The 13,240-nt window shown below is 45.6% G+C and overlaps 1 protein-coding gene across 3 annotated transcripts in view; it reads right to left on the bottom strand.

Moving 5' to 3' along the window:
- The window catches only part of GALNT1 (polypeptide N-acetylgalactosaminyltransferase 1), a 673,496-nt gene that overhangs the window by 90,263 nt on the left and 569,993 nt on the right, over positions 1-13,240 (bottom strand). For all 3 annotated transcript variants that reach the window (XM_063922716.1, XM_063922715.1, XM_063922717.1), the window contains one exon: positions 2,396-2,535. In XM_063922716.1, the coding sequence (XP_063778786.1) occupies positions 2,396-2,535 (140 nt within the window). The remainder of the gene's footprint in view (positions 1-2,395; positions 2,536-13,240) is intronic.

The raw sequence follows: 13,240 nt of genomic DNA, 5'->3' as shown, positions 1-13,240 counted from the left end.
CCGGTTTCGGTACCACAAAGAGGTTTGAGTAGTAACCCTTGTTTTCCCAATAAGGTGGAACTGGGACAATGACATTTGCCTCTTCCAAATTTTGAATGGCTTCCTGTAGGATAGCCCTGTCAGCCAAGCTGACTTGAAAAATCTGTGAGGTGGGAATTTTATAAACTCCAGTCTGTATCCCTGGGAAACAAATATCTTGTACCCAGGGGTCCAGGCCTGATGACACCCAGACGCGGCTGAAATTTCTTAGACGTGCTCCCACATCCCAATCTCCAGGCTGAGAGGACCACCGTCATGCTGAGAATTTTAAGGAAACAGAACCAGGTTTCTGTTCCTGCGAATCTGATGGTACAGTTTTTCTGGTAGAGTGAAACACGCCAGAAACGGAGGGCGACTGCAAGAACGAGTGACCAGCAGCACAAGGAGGGAAGGTAGGAAAGGGAAAGCTAGATAGGGATTCCACCTCCAGCCAGCAGAACTCGGAAACTCGGACACTAGCAACCTCCTCACCGGCCGTCCGGTATCCCATCAAAAAGTACTCTGAAAAGAGTGTAAACATTATTGCTACATAGCATTATTGTGAATAATAAATAGTTTTTTTGACTTTGCAGGTACACATGTAACACTAGCGCTCCCATACTTCCTTTTTGCAGGGAAAGTAAGGGAGGCTTTCTTATTGTCTGTAAAGTAAGCCTCCTCTACCTGTTTAGGTACCTTGTCAGGAATGTGTAAAACATCCCAAATGGCCTCAATCATGAGTTGCACCCCCTTAGCAAGGGGATGCCTCCACCCCAATATATCCCCATCACCGTCTCCTGTACCAGAGTCGGTATCCGTGTCGACTTGCATTATCTGGGCAAAAGCACACTTTTTTGGGCATATACCAGGGCATTTTGAGGGAGAATTGGGAGCAGAATACGACAAAACCTCTACAGATTTTTTCAAAACCTGTGTTTTAGTCTCATTATGAGCTATCCTAGAAGAAATCTGGGATGTCATTCCCTGAGACAGTATATAGCATTCCTGAGTACAAGGAATAGACTCTTCTGGAGAAGATACATACTCTGCAGCATAAAGACACAGAGTCCCTAGACATGGCAATGTCAGATATTTCATACACACACATAGGAATATGTCAGACACAGTTTCCCCCAAGTACCTTCAGAGAGACACAAAAAGTTAAGGAGCCAGCATACACAGCACCCCAGTAGGCAGTTATATAATAATAGCCTGGCGCTGACTGAGTAACCTTAATAGACTACCCAGTCCTTAATGTGAATAAACACTCTCCCCCTTCTATAACCCCCTGGTACCGCACCGGATAGCTGGAGTTATGAGGAGGGTCACCGCTCCCTGACAGTGTCTCTGATCTGTGATCTGCAGGGAGAAAATGGCGCTGGTGAGTGCTGAATTCGCTCTGAGGAGAAGCTCCTTCCCCAAAAATGGCGCGTCTTCCCGGATTATACTGGCCCGAGGTATCGCATACTAGCAGCAGTACAGAGTCCCTGATAGCTTAGATGACAAGTCTGTAGGGTATTGCGCTGGCCCAGGGCACCCCTCACAGCGCCGCACCACAGTACTGCTGAGCCCTGATGCTGCGCTCCCACCCTGATGTCACCATTCTCACAGGATCCCCGCTTGTCGGGGAGCCGGCGTCCAACTCACCACCGACGTCTTCTGGCTCTGTTAGGGGGTGGTGGCAGTGCTGCAGGAGTGAGCGGTCGCCTCGGGGGCTTGTGATCGACACCCTCAGGAGCTCAGTGTCCTGTCAGCGGAGATAGGGGCCATTAACCTCAGAGGGTTGGATCCTACTCCTCCTAAGTACCACGAGGCAGGGAGGCTGTTGCTAACAGCCTCAGTGTGCCTAACTCTTAATAAAAAGAAAACTAAAAGAACTCCTAGGGGCTCCACCGGGCACATTTTCTAAACTGCGTCTGGTAGGAGGGGCATAGAGGTTGGAGCCAGCCCACACTATTAAACTCTTAAAGTGCCCATGGCTACCAAGGGACCAGTCTATACCCCATGGTACTAATGTGAACCCCATCATTCTCTAGGACGCAAGATAAAATTACTTAAATCCTCTGTATTGCCGAAAACAGATATTTGATTGGTCTATATTTATTGAGTCCAAAAAGTAAAAGCCTACCACCAACAAGCAATTCAGAGGTTTTGTGCTGCACAATTTTATTTGTACCCTTACTAAAATTAAATTAGAACTAAACTGGCAAAACTGTATTAATGTATATCAAACCAAAAAAGTACACTGTCAGGTGATATTACTTTCTGCTAGAAGGTTGCAGAATGAGATCCTAATACTAGTGAACAAAGCTTTAAAATAGTACAACCGTAAAAACAAACAAAAAATACGACAAGTATAATTCATCATGGTTCTTACCTCTCCCAAAGAGAAATAATGACGTGGTATCTGAGAATCAGGATATACATTTTCCAAGTACCAAGAAAACGGTTTACACTGTAGTTTATGCCTCAAGGCTACTCTTATAGATATGTCTCCATAGTCTACTTTTGTCACCCCTGTAAAGATCATACATACTCGCATAAATTTCATAACAGAAGCAATTAGAATTTAAATACACGTATTAAGCATATTTATCATTTCTTTACTTTGAAGGCCAAAAATGACTTTGTACATGCTTAACAGGTAGAGTTTTATTGAATGGTGCTATTTACTGTATTTTGCATATGTAAAAGTATAGGGATGTGGTCAAGATCCCGCCGGACGGAATCCTGGTGGTCGAAATACAGACACCGGGATCCCGACCGGCACAATCCCGACATATTCTCCCTCTGTGGGTGTCCACGACACCCGTAGAGGGAGAATAAATTAGTGTGCCGAGCGTAGCGAGGCACCGTGCCCGCAGCGTGGCGAGTACAGTGAGCCTGCAAGGGGCTGCTTTGCGCTCGCCACCCTGTCGGGATTGTGCCGGTCGGGATTCCGGTGTCAGTATTTCGACCGCCGGGATCCCGTCCAGCGCAATTTCGTACTGATCCCAAAGTATATGCACATTTGTCTCTAATTCTTTTTACCCTGTTGTTAGTAAAACACCAATGGGATTCTGTCACACTTGACATTTGCCTGTAATTAGTGCTAACACATGTAGTCAAAGTGTGCTGGTGTCAATGCAAAATGCTCCACTGAAACCAATGCATTCACTTGCACTTAAAAGTCACCAGCACTACTCACTGCAATATAAAGTACAGAATAAATTGAGTCAATAGGTTTCATTTTTAATGCCAGTGGGAAAATAAGATTTTACTCACCGGTAAATCTATTTCTCGTAGTCCGTAGTGGATGCTGGGAACTCCGTAAGGACCATGGGGAATAGACGGGCTCCGCAGGAGACTGGGCACTCTAAAAGAAAGATTTGGTACTATCTGGTGTGCACTGGCTCCTCCCACTATGACCCTCCTCCAGACCTCAGGATACTGTGCCCGGAAGAGCTGACACAATAAGGAAGGATTTTGAATCCCGGGTAAGACTCATACCAGCCACACCAATCACACCGTATAACTCGTGATACTATACCCAGTTAACAGTATGAAATATAACTGAGCCTCTCAACAGATGGCTCAACAATAACCCTTAGTTAGGCAATAACTACATACAAGTATTGCAGACAATCTGCACTTGGGATGGGCGCCCAGCATCCACTACGGACTACGAGAAATAGATTTACCGGTGAGCAAAATCTTATTTTCTCTGACGTCCTAGTGGATGCTGGGAACTCCGTAAGGACCATGGGGATTATACCAAAGCTCCCAAACAGGCGGGAGAGTGCGGATGACTCTGCAGCACCGAATGAGAGAACTCAAGGTCCTCCTCAGCCAGGGTATCAAATTTGTAGAATTTAGCAAACGTGTTTGCCCCTGACCAAGTTGCAGCTCGGCAAAGTTGTAAAGCCGAGACCCCTCGGGCAGCCGCCCAAGATGAGCCCACTTTCCTCGTGAAATGGGCTTTTACTGATTTAGGATGCGGCAATCCAGCCGCAGAATGCTCCAGCTGAATTGTGCTACAAATTCAGCGAGCAATAGTCTGCTTAGAAGCAGGAGCACCTATTTTGTTGGGTGCCTACAGGATAAAAAGCGAGTCAGTGTTCCTGACTCCAGCCGTCCTGGAAATATTAATTTTTAAGGCCCTGACTACATCGAGTAACTTCCAAGTCCCTAGTAGCCGCAGGCACTACAATAGGTTGGTTCAAGTGAAAAGCTGATACCACCTTAGGGAGAAACTGGGGACGAGTCCTCAATTCTGCCCTATCCATATGGAAAATCAGATAAGGGCTTTTACATGACAAAGCCGCCAATTCTGACACACGCCTGGCCGAAGCCAAGGCCAATAACATGACCACTTTCCACGTGAGATATTTCAAATCCACAGTTTTAAGTGGCTCAAACCAATGTGATTTTAAGAAACTCAACACCACGTTGAGATCCCAAGGTGCAACAGGAGGCACAAAAGGGGGCTGAATATGTAGCACTCCCTTTACAAATGTCTGAACTCCAGGCAGTGAAGCCAGTTCTTTCTGGAAGAAAATCGACAGAGCCGAAATCTGGACTTTAATGGAACCCAAGTTTAGGCCCATAGTCACTCCTGACTGTAGGAAGTGCAGAAAACGACCCAGCTGAAATTCCTCTGTTGGGGCCTTCCTGGCCTCACACCACGCAACATATTTTCGCCAAATACGGTGATAATGGTTTGCGGTTACTTATTTCCTGGCTTTAATCAGCGTAGGAATGACTTCCTCCGGAATGCCCTTTTCCTTTAGGATCCGGAATTCAACCGCCATGCCGTCAAACGCAGCCGCGGTAAGTCTTGGAACAGACAGGGCCCCTGCTGTAGCAGATCCTGTCTGAGCGGTAGAGGCCATGGGTCCTCTGATATCATTTCTTGAAGTTCTGGGTACCAAGCTCTTCTTGGCCCATCCGGAACCACGAGTATCGTTCTTACTCCTCGTTTTCCTATTATTCTCAGTACCTTTGGTATGAGAGGCAGAGGAGGGAATACATAAACCGACTGGTACACCCACGGTGTCACTAGAGCGTCCACAGCTATTGCCTGAGGGTCCCTTGACCTGGCGCAATATCTAGTTTTTTGTTTAGGCGGGACGCCATCATGTCCACCTGTGGCCTTTCCCAACGGTTTACCAAAGATTGGAAGACTTCTGCATGAAGTCCCCACTCTCCCGGGTGTAGGTCGTGTCTGCTGAGGAAGTCTGCTTCCCAGTTGTCCACTCCCGGAATGAACACTGCTGACAGTGCTAAGACGTGATTTTCCGCCCATCGGAGAATCCTTGTGGCTTCTGCCATCGCCATCCTGCTTCTTGTGCCGCCCTGTCGGTTTACATGGGCGACTGCCGTGATGTTGTCTGATTGGATCAGTACCGGCTGGTTTTGAAACAGAGGCCTTGCCAGACTTAGGGCATTGTAAATGGCCCTCAGTTCCAGAATATTTATGTGTAGGGACGACTCCTGACTTGACCAAAGTCCTTGGAATTTTCTTCCCTGTGTGACTGCCCCCCAGCCTCGAAGGCTGGCATCCGTGGTTACCAGGACCCAGTCCTGTATGCCGAATCTGCGTCCCTCTTGAAGATGAGCACTCTGCAGCCACCACAGTAGAGATACCCTGGTCCTTGGAGACAGGGTTATCAGCCGATGCATCTGAAGATGCGATCCCGACCACTTGTCCAAGAGGTCCCACTGAAAGGTTCTTGCGTGGAACCTGCCGAATGGAATTTTGCTTCGTAAGAAGCTACCATTTTTCCCAGGACTCGTGTGCAGTGATGCACCGATACCTGTATTGGTTTCAGGAGGTCTCTGACTAGAGATGACAGCTCCTTGGCTTTCTCCTGCGGGAGAAACACTTTTTCTGTTCTGTGTCCAGAACCATCCCCAGGAACAGTAGGCGTGTGGTAAGAACCAACTGTGACTTTGGAATGTATAGAATCCATCCGTGCTGTTGTAGCACTTCCCGAGATAGTGCTACTCCGACCAACAACTGCTCCTTGGACCTCGCCTTTATAAGGAGATAGTCCAAGTACGGGATAATTAAAACTCCCTTTTTTCGAAGGAGTATCATCATTTCTGCATTACCTTGGTAAAGACCCTCGGTGCCGTGGACAGTCCAAACGGCAGTGTTTGGAATTGGTAATGGCAATCCTGTACCACAAATCTGAGGTACTCCTGGTGAGGATGGTAAATGGGGACATGTAGGTAAGCATCCTTGATGTCCAGGGATACCATGTAATCCCCCTCCTCCAGGCTTGCAATAACCGCCCTGAGCGATTCCATCTTGAACTTGATTTTTTTATGTATGTGTTCAAGGATTTCAAATTTAAAATGGGTCTCACCGAACCGTCCGGTTTCGGTACCACAAACAGTGTGGAATAATAACCCCGTCCTTGTTGAAGTAGGGGCACCTTGACTATCACCTGCTGGGAATACAGCTTGTGAATTGCCTCTAGCACAGCCTCCCTGCCTGAGGGAGTTGTCGGCAAGGCAGATTTGAGGAAACGGCGGGGGGGGGGGGGGGGAGACGCCTCGAATTCCAGCTTGCACCCCTGAGATACTACTCGAAGGATCCAGGGATCCACCTGTGAGCGTGCCCACTGATCGCTGAAATTTTTGAGGCGGCCCCCCACCGTACCTGGCTACGCCTGTGGAGCCCCCGCATCATGCGGTGGACTCAGAGGAAGCGGGGGAAGAATTTTGATTCTGGGAACTGACTGACTGGTGCAGCTTTTTCCCTCTTCCCTGTGCAGAAAGGAAGCGCCTTTGACCCGCTTGCTTTTCTGAAGCCGAAAGGACTGTACCTGATAATACAGTGCTTTCTTAGGCTGTGAGGTAAAATGTTTTCTTCCCAGCTGTTGCTGTGGATACGAGGTCCCAGAGACCATCCCCAAACAATTCCTCACCCTTATAAGGCTCTATGTGCCTTTTAAAGTCAGCATCACCAGTCCAGTGTCGGGTCTCTAATACCCTCCTGACAGAATGGACATTGCATTAATTCTGGATGCCAGCCGGCAATATATCCCTCTGTGCATCCCTCATATATAAGACGACGTCTTATGTTCGCAAAATAGTATCCCTGTTAGACAGGGTTACAGACCACGCTGCAGCAGCACTATCTGCAGGTCTCAGTCTAGTACCTGAGTGTGTAAATACAGACTTCAGGATAGCCTCCTGCTTTTTATCAGCAGGTACCTTCAAAGTGGCCGTATCCTAAGACGGCAGTGCCACCTTTTTTGACAAACGTGTGAGCGCCTTATCCACCCTAGGGGATATCTCCCAGCGTAACTTATCCTCTGGCGGGAAAGGGTACGCCATCAGTAACTTTTTAGGAATTACCAGTTTCTTATCGGGGGAACCCACGCTTTTTCACACTTCATTCACTCATTTGATGGGGGAACAAAACACTGCCTGCTTTTTCTCCCCAAACATAAAACCCTTTTTTAGTGGTACTTGGGTTAATGTCAGAAATGTGTAACACATTTTTTATTGCCGGGATCATGTAACGGATGTTCCTAGTGGATTGTGTATATGTCTCAACCTCGTCGACACTGGAGTCAGACTCCGTGTCGACATCTGTGTCTGCCATCTGAGGGAGCGGGCGTTTTTGAGCCCCTGATGGCCTTTGAGACGCCTGGGCAGGCGCGGGCTGAGAAGCCGGCTGTCCCATAGCTGTTACGTCATCCAGCCTTTTATGTAAGGAGTTGACACTGTCGGTTTCTACCTTCCACCTATCCATCCACTCTGGTGTCGGCCCCACAGGGTGTGACATCACATTTATCTGCATCTGCTCTGCCATCACATAAGCCTCCTCATCAAACGTGTCGACACAGCCGTACCGACACACCACGCACACACAGGGAATGCTCTGACTGAGGACAGGACCCCACACAGCCCTTTGGGGAGACAGAGAGAGAGTATGCCAGCACACACCAGAGCGCTATATAATTTAGGGATTCACACTATATTGAGTGAATTTTTCCCAATAGCTGCTTGTATATACAATATTGCGCCTAAATTTAGTGCCCCCCCTCTCTTTTTAACCCTTTGAGCCTGCAAACTACAGGGGAGAGCCTGGGGAGCTGTCTTCCAGCTGCACTGTGAAGAGAAAATGGCGCCAGTGTGTTGAGGGAGATAGCTCCGCCCCGTTTTCGCTGACTTTTCTCCCGCTTTTTTATGGATTCTGGCAGGGGTATTTATCACATATATAGCCTCTGGGGCTATATATTGTGATATATTTGCCAGCCAAGGTGTTTTTATTGCTGCTCAGGGCGCCCCCCCCCAGCGCCCTGCACCCTCAGTGACCGGAGTGTGAAGTGTGCATGAGGAGCAATGGCGCACAGCTGCAGTGCTGTGCGCTACCTTGGTGAAGACTGATGTCTTCTGGCGCCGATTTTCCGGACCTCTTCTTTCTTCTGGCTCTGTAAGGGGGACGGCGGCGCGGCTTCGGGAACGAACACCAAGGCCAGTTCCATGCGGTCGATCCCTCTGGAGCTAATGGTGTCCAGTAGCCTAAGAAGCCCAAGCTAGCTGCAAGCAGGTAGGTTCGCTTCTTCTCCCCTTAGTCCCTCGATGCAGTGAGCATGTTGCCAGCAGGTCTCACTGTAAAATAAAAAACCTAAAATAAACTTTCTTTCTAGGAGCTCAGGAGAGCCCCTAGTGTGCATCCAGCTCGGCCGGGCACAGAAATCTAACTGAGGTCTGGAGGAGGGTCATAGTGGGAGGAGCCAGTGCACACCAGATAGTACCTAATCTTTCTTTTAGAGTGCCCAGTCTCCTGCGGAGCCCATCTATTCCCCATGGTCCTTACGGAGTTCACAGATCCACTAGGACGTCAGAGAAATGGGCATTAAACAAATGCTTAAAGACCATCACATGGACAGACTGACAGATTTATTTGGCTTCAGGTTAATGAAATATCATGACTGAAACAGTTATTGACCTATATTTGATCAATTGCATTTTAAAGTGATGCAAATCTAAATTTTTAACACTGCACAGAAGGAGGTGTGCTACATAATTATTAACAAACAACCAAATTAAATGTTATCTTTTATCTTTACTGAACAAGCAAAATTCAAATCAAATGTTTGATCAACTAATCCATGGCAGGAAAAACAACTGTGTGCATGAATTCTAGACTTTTACATAAGTAATACCAATGAGAAATTTAAAAGCAAACTTGAAATGTGTCTATCTATTAAATCACGTCAATTAGCCCCGTTTGGCATGCCACATACTTTGCAATATAGCCGTGGCTAGTGTCCAGCCACAGACTTATTCACCAAATATACATCTTATACACATCACTAATGAGACAAAAGTACAATTCAAGGGTATCCTGAACACTGACAATGGCATTTTATGTACTGTATCTTGTGTGTGTGATATGGGTCAGAAGGTAATACGAGTGATCCGTAACATGCATTGATATGTTTAATCTGTCTCTTTATACTAATTCATTTGCATTAAAATTACTAATTTGAAGCCAATGCAGTTATGATGAGAATAACATGAAAAGGTACCTAAAGCACAGGAATCACTACCAACAGTGGAAGATCATTGCCATGCATCATGTACCATATGGCACAGAAAGGATAGGTGTATGAGGATACATCTGTATACAACTAATCTAATTGTTAGGCAAATGAATAGTTTTGCTACCTAGACATTTACTAAAAACTGCAATGAAACATAACCAAATGTAAAATAACTCATAATTGCTTCATATTAACTAATACATGGGCTTACAGAAAACCAGCAGTATAATTAACTTTATTCATGTGGTTCAGCAATTTTACTTAAAAATCAATTGCATTTAATTAAGGAAGCAATGCAATAGTGTTTATTTTTTCAGTCTACAATTATTTTGAGCCAGTTCAAATTTCAATGACAGGAATACAAACTATAATTGGTACTGCAAAGTAATTATTTTCAGTAACACGATATAATGTCTATAAGCTATGCCTATTTTCTAAAGAAGTATGCCATGTTATTGCTCTTAATACAAAGGCAAATAATTAGATTCAGGTACTGTATATTATAATGCAGCAAGTGGGAGGCTTTATGTAGTCTCGATTAAGCATTAAGTACAGATTGCTGTATCACACCTTAACCAAACTCTAGAAATAGCCCTTAATGAAGTGAATCCAGCTACCCATCACACTTCATGAAGGCTTAGATGTCAACTGTGGCATTCTAAATTAAGAAGACACCAAAAAAAACCTCACATAAAGTAGGATGTCAATGGCGTAAGTCTCGTACTCCAAATTACTTCCTTACATATTAGACTATCTACCACTCGTCATAAAAGTTATACACACTGCCAAACATATTTCTAATCTCTCATTTATGCTCAAGCCTCTAACCCCCCCACAAGATCTTGCTCCCTATTTCAAAGACAAGATAACATCATAAGTAAAAAATGGTATGCCAACGACCGGATGTCTCCTTAGCAGACAACCTTAACTAAAGTCTGTATTCCCTCTCTACTGATAGCTTTCCATCAATGTTTAAGCATGCAGTTAATGCTCACATTCTCAAAAAAATAAAAAAAAATGTGACCCTAACTCTCTAAAATGACTTATCTCCTCTCTCCCACCCCCTCCAAGCTACTTAAGAGACTTGCCTACATTCACTTCACACTCTTTAACTCACACTACAGTACTTATTGATTCACTTTAGTCAGGTTTTCGTTCGTAAATCTCCACAGAGACAGTACTGACTAAGGTAGTGAATGATGTGGTCATTGCCTAGTCTAAAGACCATTGCTCACTACTACATTTGACCACTATCTTCTTATACAAACACTACTATTCCATAGGACTTCAGGACACTGCCCTTTTTTGCTTCTCATACTACCTAAAAACTTGTTCAGTGTCCGTTTCCCTGAATCCATCTCCTCTTCATCAACTCTAAGTTGTAGTACTGCAAGGCTCACATATATGTCCTCTGCTTTTATTAATCTAGACCATGTCTCTTGGCAGACTAATCAGATTTCAGTATACTCTGTACGTAGATGATACTCAAATCTACCTATCCTACCTATCCCCAAATTTGTTACATTTTGCAAGACTGGTTGATTACTGAGGCACTGAGAGACGTGGAGAGAAGCCGGAACCAAAAGTGACGAGCTGGAGCGCGTGTACAAGCAGGACAGAACAGAACGGAGCGTCCGCACCAGCTGTAAGGTGCAAGTGCCGTTATCTGTACCGTGCATGGAGCCGGGGAAGCAGTGCCGTGAGCCCGGGGGGGCCGTGAGCCGGGGGAGCACTGAGAAGGGAGCTGTGCTGGGAGCCAAGCCATGCAGTAAGCCAGGGGTGCCGTGAGCAGTGAGCCGGGGGAGCCGTGCCATGAGCCAGAGAAGCAAGGTGAACCTAACTGGAAACGGGCATCCCACAGCCACAACCAGTGTAGCCTGAGCCACTGCATCTAAGTGCTGATCGGAAGAGAAGGGAGCAGATATTAACTCTTATAACTACTTTTTGTATAATCGATTGTCTCCCTTTGTCCATTACTGTATTTTATTATACTTAATTTATCCTATTTGTCCTTTGTTTATTTATTGTTCTTTTGTCCCTTATATATTGTCCGTATAGATAGATTGTCCCTCTCTTTTTAATTTTCGGAACAGGGAGTTAGCACATATTAAAAATAGGTGGGGCTACGATTGAGGATTTCACTCCGTGCATGATGTATGCGCACCTGGCACAACAGTCCGAGTGTGGGTACATCTGTGTAAAATGTGAGTTAACTGCCATCCCAGAAGCCCAGGGAACTGATCTAGAGCGGACCATTACGCGACTGAGGGACATTCACAACCTCAAGCAAAGTTTAGATAGAACGGTGGAGGAGTTGCAGGGGGGGGGGGGGAGAGAGGGACACTGGTAGACGTGGATGATCAGGTCGACAGCTGGGTCACGTTTAGAAGGAAGAAGAGGGGGGGGGGGATAGGACATATCCGATCTGCCAAACCGGAACAAATTTGCCCTATTGGACAAAGATTCTGAGGACGGCAGTGAGGAAATGACACAGCCTTCTTGGAACACTGGGCGGACTTCTCAGTCAGGTGCCATCTTTTTTGTAGCGATGGATTACACCTGAATTAGGAGGGGGCTGCGGTGCTGGGGGGTAGGATGGTTAGAAGGTTGGAGAAGCTTTTAAACTAGGAGCCTGGGGAGAGCGGTTAGCTAGAAGCTACGGGTCAAACAGAGAGAACAGTAAGGATGGGGAAGTGAACAATTTGGGGTTGAGAAGGGGGGAGCAAAAGATCAGCCGGCAATGGCAAGGGTTTCTGCATGGGTATTGACACTTCAATTATTGACACAGTTATTGCCAAAGATATTCCAAATGTATTACCTACTGATGATTATTGCTCAACAATACGGTATATAGAAAATTATGTCCATAGCATAAGGGAAGATACTAACTTCAGGGGGAGAGGTATAGAAAGTCTTAGTAGGTCAACATGTATGCTTGCGAATGCAAGAAGCCTATCAGGTAAAATTGGGGAATTGGAATGGCTTGTATCAAAGTCTCAGTACGATATTATAGGAATTACGGAAACATGATGGGACGACTCTCAAGACTGGGTTGCACTTTTGGAGGGAAATTCTCTTTTCAGGAAGGATAGGGTTAACAAAACGGGAGGAGGCGTATGTCTCTTCGTTAAACCATCTCTTAAACCATGCTTAATAGATATTATTTATGAGGGGACTGGAGATAACGTGGAGTCGCTATGGGTTGAGGTCCCAAGTGGGGGCACTGAAGCAAAGAAACTAGTCATTGGCACATGCTACAAGTAACCGGATATTAGCATACAGTACATGAGGAGGAACAACTCTTACAGCAAATTGAAAAAGCAGCGGGAATGGGGGACATCCTAGTGTTAGGGGACTTTAACTATCCTGATATAAATTGGAGCAACGATTCATGTGTAAAAACTAAGAGCAGCAGTTTTTTAAATACACTGAAGGCTCAATTCTTGACTCAATTAGTCGAGGACCCAACTAGAGGTAAAACTATTCTGGACTTATTTATTACCAATAATGTGGACATTATATCAAACACTAAAGTTGGGGAGACCTTGGGAAACAGTGATCACTATATGATCATATTTGACATCAGTTTCAAGAAACATAGCTATAAGGGTGAAACCAAAACATTTAACTTTAGAAAAGATAACCAATATGATGAGACGGGAACTAAAATACAT

The sequence above is a fragment of the Pseudophryne corroboree genome, chromosome 5 (genome assembly GCF_028390025.1).
Source record: "Pseudophryne corroboree isolate aPseCor3 chromosome 5, aPseCor3.hap2, whole genome shotgun sequence".
NCBI classification, from domain to species: Eukaryota; Metazoa; Chordata; class Amphibia; order Anura; family Myobatrachidae; genus Pseudophryne; species Pseudophryne corroboree.
The sequence above is the reverse complement of the archived record's forward strand: the minus strand, read 5'-3'. Positions and strand labels throughout refer to the sequence as shown.